This window comes from Halichoerus grypus, chromosome 12, assembly GCF_964656455.1.
Source record: "Halichoerus grypus chromosome 12, mHalGry1.hap1.1, whole genome shotgun sequence".
Lineage (NCBI taxonomy): Eukaryota > Metazoa > Chordata > Mammalia > Carnivora > Phocidae > Halichoerus > Halichoerus grypus.
The window spans coordinates 35166670-35188942 of NC_135723.1; the positions used below are offsets into that span (position 1 = coordinate 35166670).

Consider the following 22273-nt stretch of genomic DNA (forward strand, 5'->3'; position numbering starts at 1 on the left):
GGAGGGCGATGAAGCCTGAGCCCGGAAGGCTGTGGTATTATATGCCCAGACTTGATCCTGTCAGTTGGAGGAAGCAGCTTCTATGTCAACATTTTGTCCACTTGTGTTGATTTCTGGCCAAGATTCCTATAGTGAGGTAGGTGGTCAAGACCATGGACTTTGGAATCGAACTGCCTGGGTTCGAGTCCTGGCTCTGCCCCTTAATTGCTGTACAACGTGGAGAAATTTTGTGCTTCATTTCCTCATCGTGAATACAGAGATTATAGTAGTACCTCTTTCATTAAAATCGTTACAGAGATTAAATGGGGCTGCATTCGCGATGCATCCACAGAATGGCAGTTGGCACTTGCTGTCCCTGAAACTAAAACTCATAAGTCTCTGGTAGGCCCCAAAGGTCAGTTAGCTCCTTGCAGAAGGCTAGACTTTCTTTTTAAAGTCAGTTTATTTTTTGAAATCGAGTTTGTTATGTGGTCTGCTTTTGCCTTTTGTTTTTAAGCTTTTGAAAACACAAAGTAGCTTTATTGGCTCACTTTCTCCCTTCTAAACTGGAGGAATATGGATTTTCTTAGAAACTGTAAGCTTTAGGCTTCAAGATGGAGGGGGTATTAGGAGTAAAGAATGAAGCTGGATGGTGGCGATGGTGTTGTCTTTCCATCTGCCACACAGGAAGGATCAAGAGGAGGAGTCTAGAGAGATGTTTGCTTCCTGAGGTTCTTGAGCCACTAATTTAATCTAGGCTAACATAGAACAGACTTTTCCTTTCTGATGCTTAGATTCTGGAAATAATGACCCCAGGCCTTCACTGCTCCATAGCATGGCATCACATACAAAGATTTTGAAATGAATTTATCTTACTGTGATTTCAAGGTATCCACCCTGTAAAAAGTTTACCTGGCTTGTATAGCCCCCCGTTAATCGGAAGATATTCCAGAAATGCTAGCTTCAGTGCCCTCAAGGAGTTGCCAATCTCTCCCATTTAAATATTCTGGAATCCTTATATCATCAATCTTTGACAACTGATTCATTTCAAATTTCCCTGAAACTGCTTTTTGTTACTAGCTAATTATATAGACTAGAATCCCGATGGCAGTTAAAACATTTGTTTTTATTTTTGTTTTAAAAGATTGATTTCTAGGAGCGCCTGGGTGGCTCAATCCGTTAAATGTCTCTCTTCAGCTCAGGTCATGATCTCAGGGTCCTGGGATCAAGCCCCGCATCAGCTCCCTGCTCAGCGGCGAGTCTGCTTCTCCTTCTTCCTCTCCCTCTGTGGTATCTCTCACTCTCATTCTCTCGCAAATAAATAAATAAAATCTTTTAAAAAAACCTAAAAGATTAATTTCTAAAAACTAGACATTATTAGGATTATTTTGCGAAGTAAATTGTTTTAAAATATTTCCTTTTTCGGGACACCTGGGTGGCTCAGTCAGTTGTGTCCGACTCTTGATTTCAGCTCAGGTCTCCATCTCAGGGTCGTGAGTTCAAGCCCTACATTGGGATCCGCACTGGGCATGGGCCTACTTAAAAATAAAATAAAATAAAATAAAATAAAATAAAATAAAATGTTTCCTTTTTCATAAACAGAATATTGGAAACCCTCGCAAATCACATTGTTATGATCAAAATAGAAATATTTGATATGATCCAATATGAAAATAAACACATAAGGCCATCAGTCACTTCCTAAAATTATTTCTTATGAAAGTATTGCTCTTAAATTCTTGGTTTCTCTATTTTCTGTTTCCTTTCGGGTGGGTCTGCTTTGTAATAAGTGAAGGTGCGTGTCTGTCTTTAGGCAATAACTAATCTCTTTGGCCATATGTGCAAAAGCAGTATAATTACAATGTAGTATTAATTGGGCCATGGGACTGTTTTGTTTTAATTATTGAAATCATCTTATCTTTCCATTCCTTAAAGCATGTTAATGGGTGAATCACTGGATAACATGTTTATGTCATTTCTATGGAATTAAATATGTGCACATTTACATAAACTTGGTAAAAAAAAATTCTGCTTCCTTTGATAATGTTACAGATAGATTTTTTTTCTGCGTCTCAAGCATCACTAGAAGCCTGAGGAAATCAGATATTATAAAGAATTGATTCTTTACATTCTGCCTAATTTATAAAGTGCAGATTGGATTATAGATTTCTGGCTGAGGAGGGTATCATTCTGGGTTGACGTAATAAGTTGGTAGAAAATTTTAGATTTACTTGTTAATGAACCAGGGATTTCCATACCTTTAATGCACATTCTCTTTAAATGATTTGGGTAGGAAATTTAGTGATGGGTACCCATTTTTACCAAATACAAGTGCTTGGCGACTGTATGTAGAAACTGGCATTTATCTGTGTTCAGATTTTAACTTTTGTCTCCCTATTTTTTCAGTTGTTTTTATTTCAGTTGCTGCGAGGGCTGTCTTACATCCACCAGCGTTATATTTTGCACAGAGACCTGAAACCACAGAACCTTCTGATCAGTGACACGGGGGAGTTAAAGCTGGCAGATTTCGGTAGGAAAGCAGTTAATTACCAGTCTATTTTGTCACACTGTGAGAATGCCAGGCAGATGGTGACACTGCATTTGTTTAGGTTTGCTTCTTCTATCATTGTCGATCATGGGTAACATTTTTTTGAGGCTTGAAGGAAATTTTTTTTTTTTAATGATCAACATCATGCTTCGTGGATTTATTAAAAATTCACACTGCTTGTTAGAGTCTTGAATAATCATAAGCACAAATCAGATGTCATATATTTCTAAAGGAAAAGTCCAATTTTGAGCATGAAATATATTGAAAGAAATCTAAATTTTTTCACCTTTTACTAATAATGCAAAATGTCAAACCTATTCCAAAGTGGAAGGATAGGTATAAGGAACCCTCATTACCCACCACCCAGCTTCCGCAATTATCAATCTGTTGTCAGACTTGAAGAAACCTGAATTTAAGCCTCTGGACTTTTTGGGGGCATCACAAAATATATTCAATAGTACATATTGCCCTGTGGTTTTAATAACTTAGAAATCTAGGGCCAGGGTTAAGTTTTCCAGAAATGACTGTTTCAAGACTTCTCAATAATTTTACAAAAGTAGACACTGATTCCAATTTAAAAGTTGTGGTTTTCAGTCATTGTAAGTCATCCCTTCCTTAAAGTTTTGAGGTTGGCCTCTTCCAGCTTAGAAGCTTTCCTCCAGACTCTGTGTTGAGTCCACAAAGGGGAGCAGAATTGTCTCTTCGCTGCTAGCTCTCGTCCCCTCATCAAGTGTGACATTCCTGCTTCGCCCTGGCTCTGTCACAGCAGAGAGGGTGCTGAGTCGATTCCCAGCACCGGGGGATGCTGATGGCAGCATGATATGTTGACATTGCATTGCCTCAATTATTTTTGAATACATATTCTGATTAGAAATTTGTTCCATTAAGAGTGGAATAGAAATATTACCCTTGGGACATAAACATGCCTGAGGTTGAGATACAGGCTTTTGATGAAATATGATTATCTTTTCCCTCCCCACCTTCCGATAAATAAAAGAGCAAGAAATGTCTGTTTCCTATTCCAAGGTTAGGAGACTGTTCAGTACCTTTGGAATGAATCTACTCTGTTGGGTTTTAAATATTCTTTCCTTCTAGAATTGAAATAGAATAAAAGTTAGCATAACGAGTGATATATTGTGAAAGTGTCATTTGTTCTCATCTTGTTGGTAGAAATGATGAAACTGTGTGTGTGTGTGGTTTATTGCCAGATTTTAGCATCAAAATAATACAAGGTGGCCAGACATAGTCTTTCTATTACAGAGTAGAAAATAACGGGAGAGTAGGTGAGTGGAGGAGAGATTTGTGGTTCCTCAAATATAGGGTTATTGGATTTGCTGTGAACATTATTTTGTGGTTTGTCAGTATCAGGAAGTTAATAAGGCTTCATAGTGGTTTTCCTCTGGTGTTTTAATATACTGTGAGGTGTGTGTTGGGGTGAGTAATTGCATTGAACATTTAATTCTATTGAACGTGGTTTTCTTGTGTATTTGTAAAATACATTTTACAAAGTTAATTTTGTTTATATGATCAAGGGTATGATGGGATTCTATGTAAGTGCTTACTGGGGATTATTTGTTAATTCTATGGCAATGTTTTTATTGTAATTGTCAGGTAAGTTCATCTTAAAAGATTCTTTTGGGTCTTTAAAACTGACATTTTATAATACCAGATTCACAAATAAATTGAAATGCAGTTTTAAACAACTTAGGAAGTGTTTTAGAAAATTAGAAAATTGAGAGATACTCAGAGCCAACATTCACATTTTCCTTGTGTTTTTCCCTAGTACCTTTCCTCTCCTCCTCCAGGCTCTTCTTTTTCAAAACATTTTCTTTTGTAAAGTTTCCACCCACGAATATGCCATGCACATTTTCTCATGTTGTTAAATGTGAAAAAAATCATTTCTAACAGCTTAGATTTTTCCTTTCATAGCCCAAACCTCGTCTCTTTATTCAGTTCCTTACCAATGACCATTTAAGTGCTTGCTGCATTTCCCTCTCGGGGGCAGTCCTGTGCTGAAAGGCCTTGTCGGGGAAGCTGTGTGTGCCGCACTTGCAGTGTCCGTATTCTAAAGCCTCTGATTCCTTGCACCAGCCTGTTCTGCAGAAAGGTTGTGCCACGCACCTCCCCCCTCAGCATCACGGATTGAGTCTCCTTGCCCGGAACACACCCTTGGCATGCGTCCTCTGCACAAAGTATAATAAGCGAGACTCATCCACCAACTGACAATTTCCCCCCAATTAATTGTGCATTATTTTTGTCTTTTAATTTAAGACATGCAATTAACTGTGATTTACTGCACTTGGGCACGTGTTTATGTCTGAGCTGAAGGAAGCATAGTAGAAGCTGTGGAGAAGCTAGACAGTCAAAATGGGATGGTTCCAGGCAGCCGAACAATTAGAAACACCAGGTCTTAATTCAGACTTTGATGTATAAAGAGCTTTAGAAGCAGTTCTTTTGTCCTTTTTTTTTCCTTGTGTGAAAATTGATTAAAAGAGACAAATGAAATCTGTGTGAGTACAAGTGCCATGTTGTAAGTGTTACTATTTTTATTAGAAAAACTACTTGGGGAGTGAGGGGGAAACACTGAAATTTATTGAATTTATTCTGAGTGTCAGACACTTAGAAATTCTTATTTCACTGTGTCTTCAATCTAGTAAGGTATATTAACCCATGTTTTTGAAAGAGACCTGGGTTCAGAGAGGCTTGACCACACAGGTAACTGGTTGAAAAGCTGGAATTCTTCAGTAGCTCTTGCAGTGCACTGAAATGATTGTGTTCATTGGTTTATCTGTTTACTTTTTTATTCCAGTACTTGATTGTAAGTTCTGTGAGGGCAGGGACTCGGCTTGTCTTTCTTACTCTTGTCTGTGCTATGTCTAGAACCATGCTTAGCACATAGTAGGCATTCAGGAGATATTGGTTGAATGAATTAAAAATATGTATGACTAAATTGAGTGTTATTTAAAGACTAAGACCCACTGAGGCTCTTGGGTTGCTCACTGGGTTAAGTGTCTGCCATCGGCTCAGGTTATGATCCCAGAGTCCTGGGATCTAGCCTTGCATTAGGCTCCCTGCTTAGTGGGGAGTCTACTTCTCCCTCTCCCTCTGCTGCTCTCCCTGCTCATGCTCGTGCTCTCTCTCTCTCTCAAATAAATAAATAAAATCTTTAAAAAAAAAAAAGACTAAGACCCACCTAAATTTACTAATTTCTTTCTGCTTCTTTGCTTTGGTAAACCAGCAGTTAAACTAATTTTCTCTTCATCAGTGCTATCTTGGCTGGGTACAGTCAAAAGTTAAAAACTTGTTAGTGTTGGAGCCTCAGGATTGCTTTGAAGCTTAGGCCCTACATACCTGCTTGGTATTTACTATGTATGTAACCTTGGGCTGCAGAAATACAGGTCACTGAGTGAATGTAAATGTGCACAGAAGGTGTCTACGATTTGCAGTTCCTACTCTGCTGGCCTTAAATGATCATCTCATTATATTGTTGTTTGGGGCAAAATGTGTTGAACATTGAATTAGGAGAGCTGGCTCTGTCTATAACTAGCCTGTGACTTTCACGAAGTCATTTATCGTTTCTGATCCTTAGGCTCCTCCACTGAAAAATAGGAGCATTGGACTGGTACTTTCCAAGATCCTTTTAAGTGCTATTTTGTTTTGTTTTTATGTTGTACATTTCTGAAATTATTAATTTATTTTCTAATAACCAGATATTTGCTGGTGATTAAAAATCGGTCCATTGAATCTGGAATCAGTACTATACCATCCCTCCCTTGAATCTAATTTTTTTATTCTATCTTCTGGAAATTCAAACAGATGAGAGCCACAGTTTTATAATATGCACTGAGATCACATTAAAAGAAAATTATTGAAGTATGACAAGTAAATGCATAAATAAATTCACCAAGAAATTAGTGTTCATTTGCAGTATAGTAGTATGAAACTTAAGGATATATTTCCATGTAAATGAGATTAAAACAAAATAGATGAGTCTATAGACTTTCCTGCAATCCCCGTAAGACAAGGATGGTGTCATCCACATTTCCCTGCTATTCTCCTGCTGTTTTAAAGGGTCATGCCTAAGTCTATGGAAAGACAGCTGGGCCAAATTTGGCCCTGAAGAAATGAGACAGTGAGAACTCAGTAATGTAAGCACATAAGCTTTTGGCTTATGTGTATTATATATATATATATATAATTATTATTATTATTTTTTTTTTTTTTACTGACTTTCCTAATGCAGGAACCTTGTTAAACATCTCTGTGGTTTTAATCAAGGAAAGTTGGGTGGGTCTCTTTCCCACCAGAGGTCTAAAATATTACCTTCCTAATGTTGGCAGTTCCTCCTCCAGGCTGTTCCCTGTTCCTCGTCTTGATTTAAGAAAGGAAATTATTGTAAATCACATTTTAGATTAATTTGCGGAACACACCAGAGAAGGAACTCTACCGAGGCCATGGCGAGCCTGGGGTTTGTTGGTAATGTGCCTCTCCGAATCCGCGTGGGGAATAGTGGAAAACAGAAGGAAATCAGCTGCTTTCAGATGCAGAGTAGAGTCTGTCAGTTTGATAAATAGAAAGTGTCTGAATAAATGCCTGTTAGTCCCCAAAGTATAGACCTTTAACTATTTTTTTATCATTAGCATATAAAATTCACCGTGGAAGCCATAGTTACAAATTCAAGGTTAGATATAACTTAGTCCATTTGTTTGGTCTGTAGGATTCATTTTAACTCTATCTTTGTTTTGCAATATATTTTCTATTAACAGAATTAACTATATTTTCCAGTGAGGTGTCACTCTGCTTTTATAAGGCTTTCTTTCTCAGCAGTTTAACGCATGAGCACTTCTAATGCAAAGTTCAGACAATTGTTTTCATATACATCTGAAAACTGAAGAATGTTTTTAGAGCAATTGATGCTGCAATTTGAACCAAAGAAAGATCTATTTTTTCCCTAATTTTTCTAGACTTCATTAAAACTCCAAATTAAAATGTACATATCTGAAAATTTATCAAAGAGATTATTAAGATTACATGTTAGAAATAATTTTGATCGACATGTGAACTAGACAGTTATTTTAAAGATGTGGTAACCCTTTTGAAAAGGAATGTTGATACTTAAAATCGTCTTCTCTCTGATCATAGCATCATCACTTAGCTTCATTATTTAAATCTTGCTTAATATCCCATTCATGCCTTCGAAAGTTTTCTCACATTCAAGGGGGATGGATGATGATGCCAATGATGATAACATTATATTGTTTTTCTGTTTTGTCTTATCACAACGTAACTTCTCCCAGGTATGTGAAGATGCTACATATATGAGAGATTTTGTTCTCCTTTTAAATAGACTTTATGCTTTAGAGTGGCTTTAGATGCATAGTAAAATTGAGCAGAAAGTATACAGAATTCGCATGTACTTCCTGCCCCCACACATGCATTTAATTACCAACATCCCCCACCAGAATGGTACATTTGTGACCATTGGTGAACCTATACTACATGTCAGTATCACCCAGAGTCTATGGTTTACATTAGGTTCACTCTTGGTGTTGTACATTCTATGGGTTTTGACAAATTATAATGATGTATCTGCCATTATAGTATCATACAGAAGAGTTTCACTGCCCTAAAAATCCTCTCATCTATATGGGTTTTTTTAAAAGCTGTAAATGGAAACAAGAAGAAAATGTATGAATTGCAACTCATATGCATATTCTACTCTGTCTATGAGAAACCTCTGTGTTCAGTCACCATAAAGCAGATTGAAGCAGTGTGGATGGGGGTTGATTGCTAAGAATGGCAGCTTCCAACTCCATGGAAATGAGGAAATTCAAAAGAGTGTTAGTTCGGTTTTAGCCATATCATGCATGTGAGGTAATGAGACATTTTAAAATGCAGAACAGACTGCTACAAATAGGGCTGATCATCTCATTCTCCACTATGGATGGGAACCTTCTGGGCAAAGGGATTTCAATATGCAAAATTATTGTTTGTTTGTTTTTGTTTTTTTACTATACAATATGAGGGCAGAATTGTTGGCAGTAAATCAGATAAGTGATGCAGGATCTGAGTTGAAATATACTGATGTGTTTTTAGAAAAAAGTCTGCAGGTGGGTTGACTGCAGCGCTGACTGTTGGCGGTAATGACCAGAGTGGGGGAATTGTAGGTGATGTTAGCAAGAGCGACAGTGAAACAAAAGAAGACAGTGTGAAACAAACCTCAGAATCATGAACACTCACAGGCTACTCAGGACAACAGTGCTTACACTTGAACATGAGTTTTGTTAACGTATGGGTCGTGTAAAAGGTTGCTTAGATTTTAACAATTCACTGATGTCCCTGAATTCACAGATCTTCCTCTGTCTCCTGCTCTTTCCCTTCCAAGAAGCCACGTTTTTAAAATGCAGCCCAAGCCAGACTCCACTGAAACATACGTCAACAGGCCTGATTTATACTAGAATCTTGGTCATAGTGAGTCATGTAGTCTGAGGCACATGTTTTCTAACATTTTTACTGGGAGCTAGAGAAACTGGCTACCGTGGAAAATCTGAGATATATTGTAAATTCTGAAAGCTAGACATACCTAAAAAATTTGTGATTTTGATGGGTTTTTTTCCCCTCACTTTAGTACTATCAGTTCAATATTAGTTTGCTTTTCCTCTTTTGTTTTCTAAGGTTTTTAAAATGCCATATGGGTTGGTTTATTTACTTTTGGAGTAGTGCATATTTATATTAAGAATTTTCTTCTCATCGTGAATAATTTCTTCTGTTACAGTAGATCAACATAGGAAGCTAGGACTTTTCTTTTCTCTTGTTAATAAAAGAAAGTACTGGAGGAACGCCTCGGGGTCTCAGTGGGTTAAGTGGCTGCCTTCGGATCAGTTCATGATTTCAGGGTCCTGGGATCAAGTCCCGCATTAGGGTCCCTGCTCAGCGGGGGAGTTTGCTTCTCCCTCTGCCTGCCGTTCCCCTTGCTTATGCTCTCTCTCGCTCTCTCTCACTCTCTCAAATAAATAAATAAATAAAATCTTTTTAAAAAAAGTATTGGAAAATTAAAAAGTACAAAAAAAATTGAGAACTAATGATCTGTGTTGCTTAGAAATTTTAGATACATGTCTGAAAAACAGTCTTTTATCACATACTATAAAAATAAACTTGATGTATATAATCAAGCTTACAGATCTAAAATAATATAACTTCTTGCAAAAATTCAAAACTTAAAAATGGAACGTCTCTCAGTTAAATATCTGTCAAGTTATTTGACATTCTAATTTTTAACCTGGAAGGATATTGATATAAAATGCGGATTGAAGTGTTTGGTTTTTCTTTCCAGTTTTGGAGTTAGAGTTGACAGCTAAGGAATCTATTGTGTGAATGTTATATGTGGAAACTGTGCTTAGAACCAGCCTGGAAGTCATAGAAGGGGGTCAGTGAGTTGGCTACATTGAGTGCCTCCCCCGACGAGAACGGGACAAGAAAGGTGTAAAGAGAGGCCTAAGAAAAGTCAGAGGTGGTTTCTGAAAAGATATCGGTAAGCTCTCGACCTACTTAAAATATGTTGGGAGCATCTAATCAGATTCACTACTATTAATGTTAAAAGAACAATATAAAATAAGTATGATGTGGCAGCCTTGCGCTCCAAGAGTTGGAAGCAGAATGTGATATTATTTTCGAAGCCCTCATCCAGTTGTCAATAGAGTCTTAGCATTGGGAAGGTTTTGTTATTTTTGTTTTTCAGATAAAGGCAGCAAGTCTATGATGGGAAAGTTAACATGAATCTGTTATCATTGTATAAGAAAACCCACTACATTCACATTTCCAGAATTTTTCATTTTAGATTTTCTCTGGATTTTGAAGGAAACTCAGAGATTGTCTTGTCCAAATCCCTTATCTTAAACATGTATACACTTTGGCCCAGCGATGGAAAATAAGTTAACATTGAGCCTGTTACTTAGTAAGTGATATGTTAAGTTATTAATGTTACTGTGGCCAGTGTCTCTAGAGTCCTAATGTAGTACCCAATAAACTGTGGATAATTTATTTAGCACGTGCGCAGGCTTATTCCCCAGACATATGAGAAGGTAGAAGTGCTGACCAGATGTCTAGGTCAAAATAATCTCTCTGGGTCTGGGTACCTGTGTCAGCTGCAGTGAGATCCTTGTGGGGAAGGGGGTGATCCCTCAGTCCTCACATTAGAACTAACGTGTGCATCTTGGGGAAATGAAAAACAAAAACAAAAAACCCCACCAGTATGAAGAACGTTTCTCACAGTAGACCTGCAGGAAACCTCATTGGAAATATAAGTTGGAACGGAGCCTTGGTAATTTATGAATTAGAAGGAACCACCCTCTTTCATTATGTTCCTGGGAGAAATTAAAGCATTGAGCAGCCCTGTGGGCAGAAGAAGGCTGAATCGGCTTTAACAGTGTTCCGCTACGACTCAGCTGTCCTGGGCAGTAGCTGGGAAATGCCCTTGTTGCCTCCCAGTGGGAGAGATCTGTTCAGATCTTGCCTTTTCCACAGGTTGGGAGTAAATAGTACACAATTCCAGGGCAGGGGAGATGTAACAGACGTACTACTTAAAAACATTTCGATCTGAAATAGAAAACTTTTTACACGGGAGCACATATACCCAAGTAAAAAGAGAAGATCAAATAAAATGTCCCAGAATGGTTAGGGTGCAGATTCTGGAGCCACATGCCGGAGTTTGAATCCGGACTCTCCAGTTTACAAATCATGTGTCCTCGGGTGAATTACCGAAATTCTCGGTGCCTTAATTTACCTGTTTAAAAATAAGGATGCTGACAGTAATACGGGGTACCTCATAAAATTGTTAGAAGACAAATAAATGAACACTTAGAAATCATGTAAGGACAGTGCCTGGCTTATAGACAGTCCATATAAATGTCATGTTTATCATTATCCCTTTAGGGTTTAGGGTTGACGTGTTCAGAATGTTACTTTTTTTTTTTAATTAGTTTTTGATGTAGTGTTCCATGATTCATTGTTATTTGTTTTTAATGCAATTTTTCCCCCTGAAGTGTATAACGTAGTTTCTTGCCTTTTTGAACAAGGATGTAATAAGGAATATTATTCAACAGTTCGTTCAACAGATTTTTCCTGAGTGCCTCCCATGGACCCAGCACTGTGCTCGTGGCTGAGTGTACGGTGGTAAATCACAGCAACTTGGTTCCTGCAACTTTCCTCGCAGGAAAGTCTTGCAGACGCTATTTTGAATATCAGTTACTTTTTCTGTGGAGATGCACCAAGGGCTAATGAACTTTTTTAAACGATCTGATTTTTAAATCGTTGTCTTGTATATTTTATGGAATTGTCACTTGTCTATTTTAAAGTATAATTACTGGCCAAGGTGGAATGTTCAAAGTAATAATTCTCTACACATCAATGTTAAAAACTTTTTGTTGTTTGTAGTTCAGATTTTAAAATATATCTATCACAGTGGCATTCAGTTTACCTTCCCCGGTAAAGGGACTAGAATAATTTAATAAGAGGGACTAATTCTTGCGACAGAAGTTTTCACGATACGTTTGTCCCATTCGTGTCATTCTTTGAGAGTAAAATTATACTTCATGTTAGTTCTTTTATGAGGCAGACACTTGGTTAATTAACCAAGAAATCTGCTGGTATTATACATATTCTCCTCATAAACATCTGAGTGCTTCTGCCAAATGTTTCAGTAGGAGAGACCTGTGAGATAAGAAAATTTTGTGAACCGTGAGAAGAATCATCCCTAATGAAAAATATAATTATACCTTAGTGCACACTGTAATAAAGAACTGAGTAAATCCTTGAACACTACAAGAATGAACGCTCCTTATGTGCAGTGTCCGTGTTTGTAGTCTCTTAGGAGTCGCTGTTGCTGCAGGAATTACTTTTACATTGTCAGGTAATGCCGAAATCTAAATGAAAAATGGCATATTGATTTTTAAGGGTCCTCAGAGATTTGATGCTTTGTAAAACAGAGTCTATAAGAAAACAGTGTAGGTCCATTACAACTTGTTTTCTAAGACTTGTGGCCGTTTTTTTGAAATGAGATTTGATGTCAAAGTTCATTTGACCAGTCTATAATGTCTCAAGAGGAAAAGTACACAGCTAGAAATATGCATAAATTAAGGGACATACTTGTAGTCTTCAAGAAAGGTATGCATAGATTGTCAAAACAAATGATTTAAGATTGTGGGAGATTCCTTAGCAAAGTCATACGTCAAGCAGTTTGTAGCATGGATCCTTCAGTCCAGTAAAAATATCAGTACCTTACATTTTGTCAGCATGGGCTATGACAGCAAACTTAGTCACTTTTTAAATTTTAAGAATTGCTTGTTTTACCATCTTTGTGAGTGACATGTCTGTGATCTTTGGAAATGGGCATCTATGCTGTACAATGTGGAAGCAAAAGATGAGGATTTTGCCTAGTACAAGATGTAGAAGATCCAGTGGATCTTCTAGATCTAGTGGAATCTAGATTCCAGTAGATCTAGTGGATCTAGATTCCAGTGGCTGGAAGCATTTTCATTTTTGAATATTGAATTCAGCCTTGGAAAAATTGTAGTAGTTGAATCATCAAAACATTTTATCAGAAGCACTTGACATGATTGCTTTTAGGAAATGAAATTGATTCAAACCTCTGTCATTTCTAATAATAATAATAGCAGCCCTTTATAGTTCATGAAGTGATTTCATAGCTCTTATTTTGTGTTACCCTCATCATCCTGTGAAGTAGACACTACAGGTCTCATTACCCCCTTTTTAATATGAGAACATTGATTTGTGCTTATAGTATTAGCTCAGCATGGGCATCAGATTGATATTTTTTTAATTTTTAAATTCCATATGCATATATTTATCTATGTAACACATGATTTACAAGAATTAATTAGTATCTAATGGCTCACTGTAAAGTTCATTATTAAAAACAGTAAGGGGGCGCCTGGGTGGCTCAGATGGTTAAGCGTCTGCCTTCGGCTCAGGTCATGATCCCAGGGTCCTGGGATCGAGCCCCACGTCGGGCTCCTGGCTCAGCAGGGAGCCTGCTTCTCCCTCTCCCTCTGTCTCCCCCCCGCTCATGCTCTCTCTCTCTGTGTATCTGTGTGTCTCAAATGAATAAATAAAATCTTAAAAAAAATAAAATAAATAAAAACAGTAAGAGTAAATCAACATTTTAAGGAGTCTCCTTGATGATTTGATTGTTTTTGCTAACTTCTTTCAGCTATGATGAAATTACCTTTGTTTCTCCTTTGACTGATAAAGAGCTTGTATTTGTCTTTGTCCTCTTAGTTTTCTGTGATGCTTTGTGAATATTATTTTCAGTCTTTGGTTCATTTGCATGAACTACTTTTTATAAGATTTAGTTTATTTTTTAATTTTTTTAATATATAATGTATTATTAGTTTCAGAGGTAGAGGTCAGTGATCATCAGTCTTATATAATACCCAGTGCTCATTATATCACGTGCGCTCCTTAATGTCCATCACCCAGTTACCCCATCCCTCCCCTCCCCCCCAGCAACCTTCAGTTTGTTTCCTATGATTAAGAGTCTCTTATGGTTTGTCTCCCTCTCTGGTTTCATCTTGTTTTATTTTTTCCTCTCTTCCCCTATGACCCTCTGTTTTGTTTCTTAAATGCCACATATGAGTGAGATCATATGATAATTGTCTTTCTCTGATTGATTTATTTTGCTTAGCATAATACCCCCTAGTTCCATCCACATCGTTGCAAATATCAAGATACCATTTTTTTGATCGCTGAGTAGTATTCCATTGTATTCCACATCTTCTTTATCCATTTCATCCGTCAGTGGACACTGGGGCTCTTTCCATACTTTGGCTACTGTGGACATTGCTCCTATAAACATTGGGGTGCAGGTGCCCCTTCGGGTCACTACATTTGTATCTTTGGGGTAAATACCCAGTAATGTAATTTCTGGGTCGTAGGGTAGCTCTATTTTCAACTTTTTGAGGACCCTCCATACTGATTTCCAGAGTGGCTGCACCAGCTTGCATTCCCACCAACAGTGTAAGAGAGTTCCCCTTTCTTGGCATCCTCACCAACATCTGTCGTTTCCTGACTTGTTCATTTTAGCCATTCTGGCCAGTGTGAGGTGGTATCTCACTGAGGTTTTGATGTGTATTTCCCTGATGCCGAGTGATGTTGAGCATTTTTTCATGTGTCTGTTGTTGACTGATATTTTAACATTGGCATTTTTGGAGTCTGTAGGCTTGAAAATAATTCATCCTGAAATCAATCATCTTGGAAGATCATATGACTTCTTTTATATCTTTTAAATAACAACATGAAGAATGTTCAAGTAGTTCTGATTTTCATTATGATCGGTGATCTTTTAAATATGAAAATTATAAATAAATGTGTTTTGCTGTCCAGCACTTTATGAACGGGAATAGTTACAAACAAGCTCTTTGGTCTCCCTCCAAGAAGTAGAGAAATTTGGATGTGAATTTGAAATTGTCTTTGAATCACTAAGTGAATGCCAAAATAAACAATACTTTTACCCTCCAGCTCTAAGGGGCTGTCTGTAAACTGAAAGCTCAAACATTGAAGGTAGTCAAACATTCTAGTACATGCCAACTTGCCCTTTCATTGCCAGAGATAAAATTTCTGGAAATCAGGAAGACATTAAAAAACAAAACTCAAAGCCCTTTTTCAAAGTGCTCATTGTTAGACTTTACTCTCCCACTTACCTTCCTTTCTCCAAGCTGCCCCATCCCACCTCCGGCTCACCCCCAGTCACTGTCGATGCTGGTGGCAGGTGATTTATATCCCTGCTGTGAAGGGAGAGCGAAGGGGGGGGGGAAAGAATGAGCACTGTTGTTTTGTCTTCTTCGTAGCGATAAATTGTTTTGTTGAGAAATACAAGTACGTAATTTGTTTTGCCTATAAAAATATCATGCTTGGTATATCTAGAGAGATAATCACTACAGAGATGTTGGAAGTGAAATTTTTTCATCTTTGTATTATTTTTTAGCAGGAGCCAGTCAATTCCCCCAGTTAGTTGGATGGCTGTTGTCCTCTTTACACACTTACTCTGTCTTCTTCTTGCAGAGGCATTCAGAGCCAGCTTTTTTTTTTTTTTGAGATTTTATTTATTTATTTGTTAGAGAGAGAGAGCTAGAGAGAGAGAGAGAGAACACGAATACAAGCAGGGGGAGCGGTAGGCAGAGGGAGAGGTAAGCAGAGGGAGAAGCAGGCTCCCCGCTGAGTAGGGAGCCCGAGTCGGGGCTAGATCCCAGGACCCTGGGATCATGACCTGAGCCGAAGGCAGATGCTTAACCGGCTGAGCCACCCAGACGCCCCTCAGAGCCAGCCTTTGATTGCTGTTTCTTTTGCTGCTTCCGTAAATCTGAAAAGGCATTTCTACAACTGTTATACAACCCATATATTCATGAAAAATAATTTTTAAAATAAAAAATTTTTCATCGGTCAAGTCAGTTTAGGGTGAATTTCATGGGTGTGTCTTACCCCCCCCCCCGCCCCAGTGAATTTGTAATATATATTAGCTAAGTGATTAAAGGCCCTTGACCTTCCTGCAGTGAAAATAAAATCTGGTATTGCATCTCTTAGATTTATTTCATTAAGGACACATTTTTGACTCTGGAATATAAGTTGGGAAAATGTTGGCATATTAGTTATATATTGCTGTTTAACAAATTACCACAAACCAAGATGCTTCAAACAACAGGTGTTTATCATCTTCTAGGTTCTGTGGGTTAGGGATCTGGGCGTGGCTCAGCTGGCTGCCTCTGCTTCCACGCCTCTCACATGGCTTGAATCGAGGTGTCATCTGAAGGTTCTCCTGGGGAAGGATCTGCTTCCAAGTTTCCATGGTTGTTGGCAGAATTCGTTACTTGCAGTCTGTTGGACTCAGGGCCCCAGTTCCAAGCTGGCTGTTGGCCAGAGGCCACTCTCGGCTCCTTGCCACATGGACCTCTCCAACATGGCTACTTGCTTCCTCAAAATATTCAAACCAAGAAGGCAAAAAAGTGAGTCTGCAGCAAGACGGAAGTTACAGTCTTGGCCATATTCTGTTTTTTAGAAACAAGTAACAGGTGCCGTCCCTACTCAACAGAGCGGGGAGGGGTTCCACAGAAGTGTGACTGTCAGGAGGCAGGGGTGTCAGGCGAGCGACCTGAGAGTCTGCCAGCCACAAATGGTATAAAAACTACTGTCCACTTATCTCTTGATAATTACACTGTGTGATATGACTTTCCGTAAGAAATAGCAGATAACTGAGCATGTAAAGCCTCATGCTAGGGTGTAAAGACGTATAAAGGGTGTCGGTAATGACGCTGCTGATGACAAATAGTGATGAGAAGTAAGCCTTCATTGACTGCTACTTCTGTCAGGTGCTGGGGTGAGCGCTGTGCTTGTCGTCTCTTACCTAATCTTCACATGAGCCTCCTTTTCCAGAAAACAAAATGGAAGGTTGAGAAGTTAAGTAAGCCTGTAGGTTGTTCTCAAGCAGTTCACTGAGAAATTAGACAAGTTACGCCACTAATTATACTATTTTTCAGCGGGTGACTTCTCTCTACAGGACGGAAGCCCAGGAAAGGGTTGGGGCGACTTAGAGGGGACAGCCCAAAGAGGTCTTTTCCAAGGATGAGTATAGGATATCATGAGGTTTCTGAGACAGGGACAGGGACGGGGTACAGTATAAGTAAAGGCAGGTAGGTTTCCATGATGGTAATACTTACAGTCCCTCTACAATAACATGACAAAGGATAGACCTATTACCTTTAGCCACAGGCAGAGATATTGGTGGCCGTGTGGGCAGCAGAGCCAGAGAGGAGATTAAATGTCAAGTGGGTAGTGGCAACAGTAGCAGATGGCAACTGTTTGGTTATATTTTCTATTATTTATTTATCCCCGGCCTCTCTCCAAAATGGCCTTGCAGCAGCTGCTGATCTGATGGTCCACTTGCTCTCTTCTTACTTAGCCTGCTGCTATTCTGGGCAGACGTGTTTCCATCCACCCCTTGCCTTCCCTCCGGTTCTGGTCTCTGAGTTCCACCTTCAGACAGGTGCATCTGGGAAGGCGCTGGGTGCCGGTGCCCAGGGGGCCTGGGGCTGCAGCGCAGGAGAGTGTCAGCATTCATTTCGCTGGCCTTCTATCAGCTGGAACCTGCTGCCAGTTGGGCAGGACCGGGCCAGGCCCAGTCCCTGCACAGACAGGCCCCTGGGACGGAGGCAGGGCGCTTAGCCAGGTGTCTGCAGCATACAGTGTGATGTCCAGAGCCCATTGACAGATCGGGGGGGGGGGGAGGGGGGGCAGGCTGTGAGAGTAAGCCCTGGTGCGCTCTCCCAATCCTCTGGGCTAGAACGGTGTCAGTAGCCAAGGTTCACAGCAAACACCAGGGCTGAGGAACTAAGCAACGGTCGTCTTCTCTGGAAGCCCCTTCCTTGGGCAGAGATGGTAGCAAAAAGGTAGGCTCATTTAATAAAAAGAGCATGAGAGTAGGAGTGAGAAGTCCAAGCACTTGTTCTAGCATTTTAACTAACTAGCTGTTGGACTTTGGACTAGTCACTTAAATAGGCAGTTTTATTTTTGTAAATTAAAAAAAAAAAAAAAAAGACGACAGGATTTAATGATCTTTAAGCTTGAAATCCCAGATTTTAATATTTTTAAATGTCCTTTAAAAACTCTTCTCCGAAGTGAGTCTACTCTATTTTCTACCATATATTTATACGGTTTGTGGCCATTTCCTTAAAAATACCTTTGCTGATTTCAAAAGTCAACTTCTGCTTTGCCCATGAAAAAATTTTAATCTGGAATGGAGATTTTATTACCTTTCTTAGTGTAATCATCCCAATGACTGTAACTAGGTATTATGGATAAAGAATGGTGAATAATTTTAATGCCTTCAGAAAGGCTAATTTTTTTTTTTTTTTTGCAATTCTATACATTTCTCTGTGCTTATCAAGATAAATATGCTCTTAATCCCCTCTATCTATTTCATCCATTCCCCCCACCCACCTCCCCTTTGATAATCACCAGTTCTCTGTATTTAAGAGTCTGGGGTTTTTTGTTTGTTTTTTTCTTTGCTTATTCATTTGTTTTATTTCTTAAATTCTACGTATGAATGAAATCAAATGGTATTTGTCTTTCTCTGACTGACTTATTTCACTCAGCATAATACCCTCTGGGTCCATCCATGTTGCCACACATGGCAAGATCTCATTTCCTTACGAATGAATAATACACCTTGCCTTCTTTATCTGTTTATCTACCCACGGACACTTGGATTGCTTCCATAATTTGGCTTAATCAGTAAATTATGTTGCAATAAACATAGGGGTGCATATATAGTTTTGAATTAGTGTTTTTATTTTCTTTGGGTAAGTGCCCAGTAGTGGTATTACTGTATCGTTTGGTATTTCTATTTTTAATTTTTTGAGGAACCTCCATATTGTTTTGCACAGGGGCTGTACTAATTTGCATCCTTACCAACAGTGCACAAGGGTTCCCTTTTCTTCACATCCTCGCCAGCACTTGTTATTTCTTGTGTTTTTGATCCCAGCCATTCCGATTGGTGTGAGATGATACCTCACTGTGGTTTTGACTTGCATTTCCCTGATGATGGGTGATATTGAGCATCTTTTCATGTGTCTGTTGGCCATCTGTATGTCTTCCTTTGAAAAATGTCTCTTCAGGTCCTCTGCCCATTTTTTAATCAAATTATTTCTCTTTAAAGTTGCCATTTTTTTGTAATTTTATTTTTTTAATTTAATTTTTTATTTCAGTTAAATTAGCCAACATATAGTACATCATTAGTTTTTGATGTAGTGTTCAACAATTCATCAGTTGCATATAACACCCAGTGCTCATCACATCACGGGTCCTCCTTAATGCCCATCACCCAGGTACCCCATCCCCCCACCCACCTCCCCTCCAGCAACTCTCAGTTTGTTTCCTATAGTAAGGAGTCTCTCATGGTCTGTCTCCTCTGATGACTTCCCATTCAGTTTTCCCTCCCTTCCCCTATGATCCTCTGCACTGTTTCTTATATTCCACATATGAGTGAAACCATATGATCATTGTCTTTCTCTGGTTGACTTATTTCGCTCCGCATAATACCCTCCAGTTCCATCCATGTCAATGTAAATGGTTAAGTATTCATCCTTTCTGATAGCTGAGTAATATTCCATTGTATATATGGACCACATCTTCTTTATCCATTCATCTGTCGATGTACATCTGGGCTCTTTCCATAGTTTGGCTATTGTGGACATTGCTGCTATAATCATTGGGGTGCAGGTCCCCTTTGGATCACGACATTTGTATCTTTGGGGTAAATACTCAGTAGTGTAGTTTCTGGGTCGTAGGGTAGCTCTATTTTCAACTTTTGGAGGAACCTCCATACTGTTTTCCAGAGTGGCTACATCAGCATGCATTCCCACCAGCAGTATAGGAGGGTTCCCCTTTCTCCGCATCCCCGCCAACATCTGTCGTTTCCTGACTTGTTAATTTTAGCCATTCTGACTGGTGTGAGGTGGTATCTCATTATGGTTTCGATTTGTATTTCCCTGATGCTGAGTGATGTTGAGCACTTTTTCATGTGTCTGCTGGCCATTTGTATGTCTTCTTTGCAGAAATGTCTGTTCATGTCTTCTGCCCATTTCTTGACTGGATTATTTGTTTTTTTGGGTGTTGAGTTTGATATGTTCTTTATAGATCTTGGATACCAGCCCTCTATCTGATATGTCATTTGCAAATATCTTCTCCCATTCCGTGGCTTGCCTCTTAGTTGTGTTGACTGTTTCTTTTGTTGTGCAGAAGCTTTTTATCTTGATGAAGTCCCAATAGTTCATTTTTGCTTTTGTTTCCCTGCCTTTGGAGACGTGTCTAGCAAGAAGTTGCTGTGGCTGAGGTCAAAGAGGTTGCTGCCTGTGTTCTCCTCTAGGATTTTGATGGATTCCTGTCTCACATTTAGGTCTTTCATCCATTTTGAGTTTTTCTTTGTGTATGGTATAAGGAAATGGTCTGGTTTCATTCTTCTACAGGTGGCTGTCCAATTTCCCTGGCACTGACAGAATAAAGTTGCAATTTTTTTTAAGACAAAAAAGGTTTACAGAAAATGATTGATAGTATAAAGGATATCTTTAAAAAAAAAATCTGTGGCTATTTTGTTTTATTTTGACAATTAATTCCCTCAATGTATTTTTAGAAATGCATACTGCATTTGTTCACAGCATTTGATGCAATGTCGTGTTTAATGCTATGTAATAGATTTAGAGTAATTTAGTCAACAATTTAGAAGTACTCTTCTTGTACTTGTGGATTTTAATATACAATCATAATTTCAAAGATTAATCCACCCACATGTACTAAATTTTACTTAAGTCCCAGATGTATATTTCAAGTAGTTTCTCTTTTCACTCCTTTAATGAAATATTTAATGAAAGAAACATTGAGATCAATAAAGAAAAGGATAGCAAATTAGAGAGCACCTTGATGATTCTGGAACTCACATTTGGTTTGAAGATAGTTCCTAAATTTAAAATGTCTTCAGCTACACTTAAAGATTCCAAATAAAGCTTTATTGATGAGGATAAATGCCTGAAAGAAAAGCTATCTGGACTGACAAGAAAGGAAGAGTTAAAAGTCTATGTATGAGATTCTGTAAAGGACATGTGCTTCAGATGTTAGGTTTCTGTCTTTAATTCCTAAAGGAGAAGACACTGTGTAGTCTGGCACAATAGGAGTTTATATTTTATTGCTGACAGCTCTGTTAAAACCGTGGCAGTCTTCTGGGAACATTGTCGGTCCTCTCAAACTTAGCATGTGTGATGTTTGCTGACAAACGAGGATAAATTGTCATGTTGCTGATTCTGAGTTCGAACTTCTCAAAACCTACCTAACTATATTCTCACATCCATTATTTCTGGTTATTTAGATCAGCAGGCCTTCACGTGGTTACATTAGATTTGGAAAGGAATACTTCATTGTATGAACTGTAAAAAAAAAAAAATTTAAATCCTAGCTGCTTTGGGCAGTTTTGACACTTTCATCTTAAGGGAAATCTACTTTAAGTATTATACTTGCAAGCAAATTTCCCTTTCAGGAAGATTTTTTTGTTTTTTTTAAACATCAGAATTGCCTGATGGTTCAGCTTGCTCATGCAGGTTTATCTTGGTCTTCGCCGCTAAACTGGTTATTACTCGACAAACCTGTGTTTTAGGAGACAACTTGGTGGTAGTGGTGAGAATATTTAAATAATAGTTTATTTCAGCTTGGTCTACCCAGTCATTAGCTCATTGCTGCCAGCCATCAGTTTCCCTGCCACACCAGGAAAGCCTGTCATTTACATCCGATCACTATTTTAGGACTCACATTATGAAGTATAAAGAAATACGCTAGAATCTGAGGGTGGAGGCGGGAAGGGGGTGTATGATGACACAGGGCTGGGTGAGGACTTATTTGACCCTTTTTCTTTCTCTCTTCTAAAAACAAGTACTTTTTTTTTTCCTGTGCACACAGTAATAGACATTTCGCAAAACAAAAGGGGAGTAGAGTGAAAATTAAGTTTTCTTCTCCTCCTGTTTTTTTATTCCTTTCCCCACAGGCAGTTGCCTTTACCTGTTCCTTATGTTTCTTTCTGGAGATAGAATATGTCTATGTAAGCACATTTTTAAAAAAAAATGCAGATAGTACATAGCATACCCACTGTTCTTTATTTTGCCTTTTCTCTCAACCATTTATTATAGCTGGCTCCAT

General features: G+C 38.6%; 1 protein-coding gene across 4 annotated transcripts in view; it reads left to right on the forward strand.

The window, feature by feature from the left end:
• CDK14 (cyclin dependent kinase 14) overlaps positions 1-22273 on the forward strand; it is a 543473-nt gene that overhangs the window by 279648 nt on the left and 241552 nt on the right. For all 4 annotated transcript variants that reach the window (XM_078059238.1, XM_078059237.1, XM_036071484.2 and 1 more), the window contains one exon: positions 2386-2509. In XM_078059238.1, the coding sequence (XP_077915364.1) occupies positions 2386-2509 (124 nt within the window). The remainder of the gene's footprint in view (positions 1-2385; positions 2510-22273) is intronic.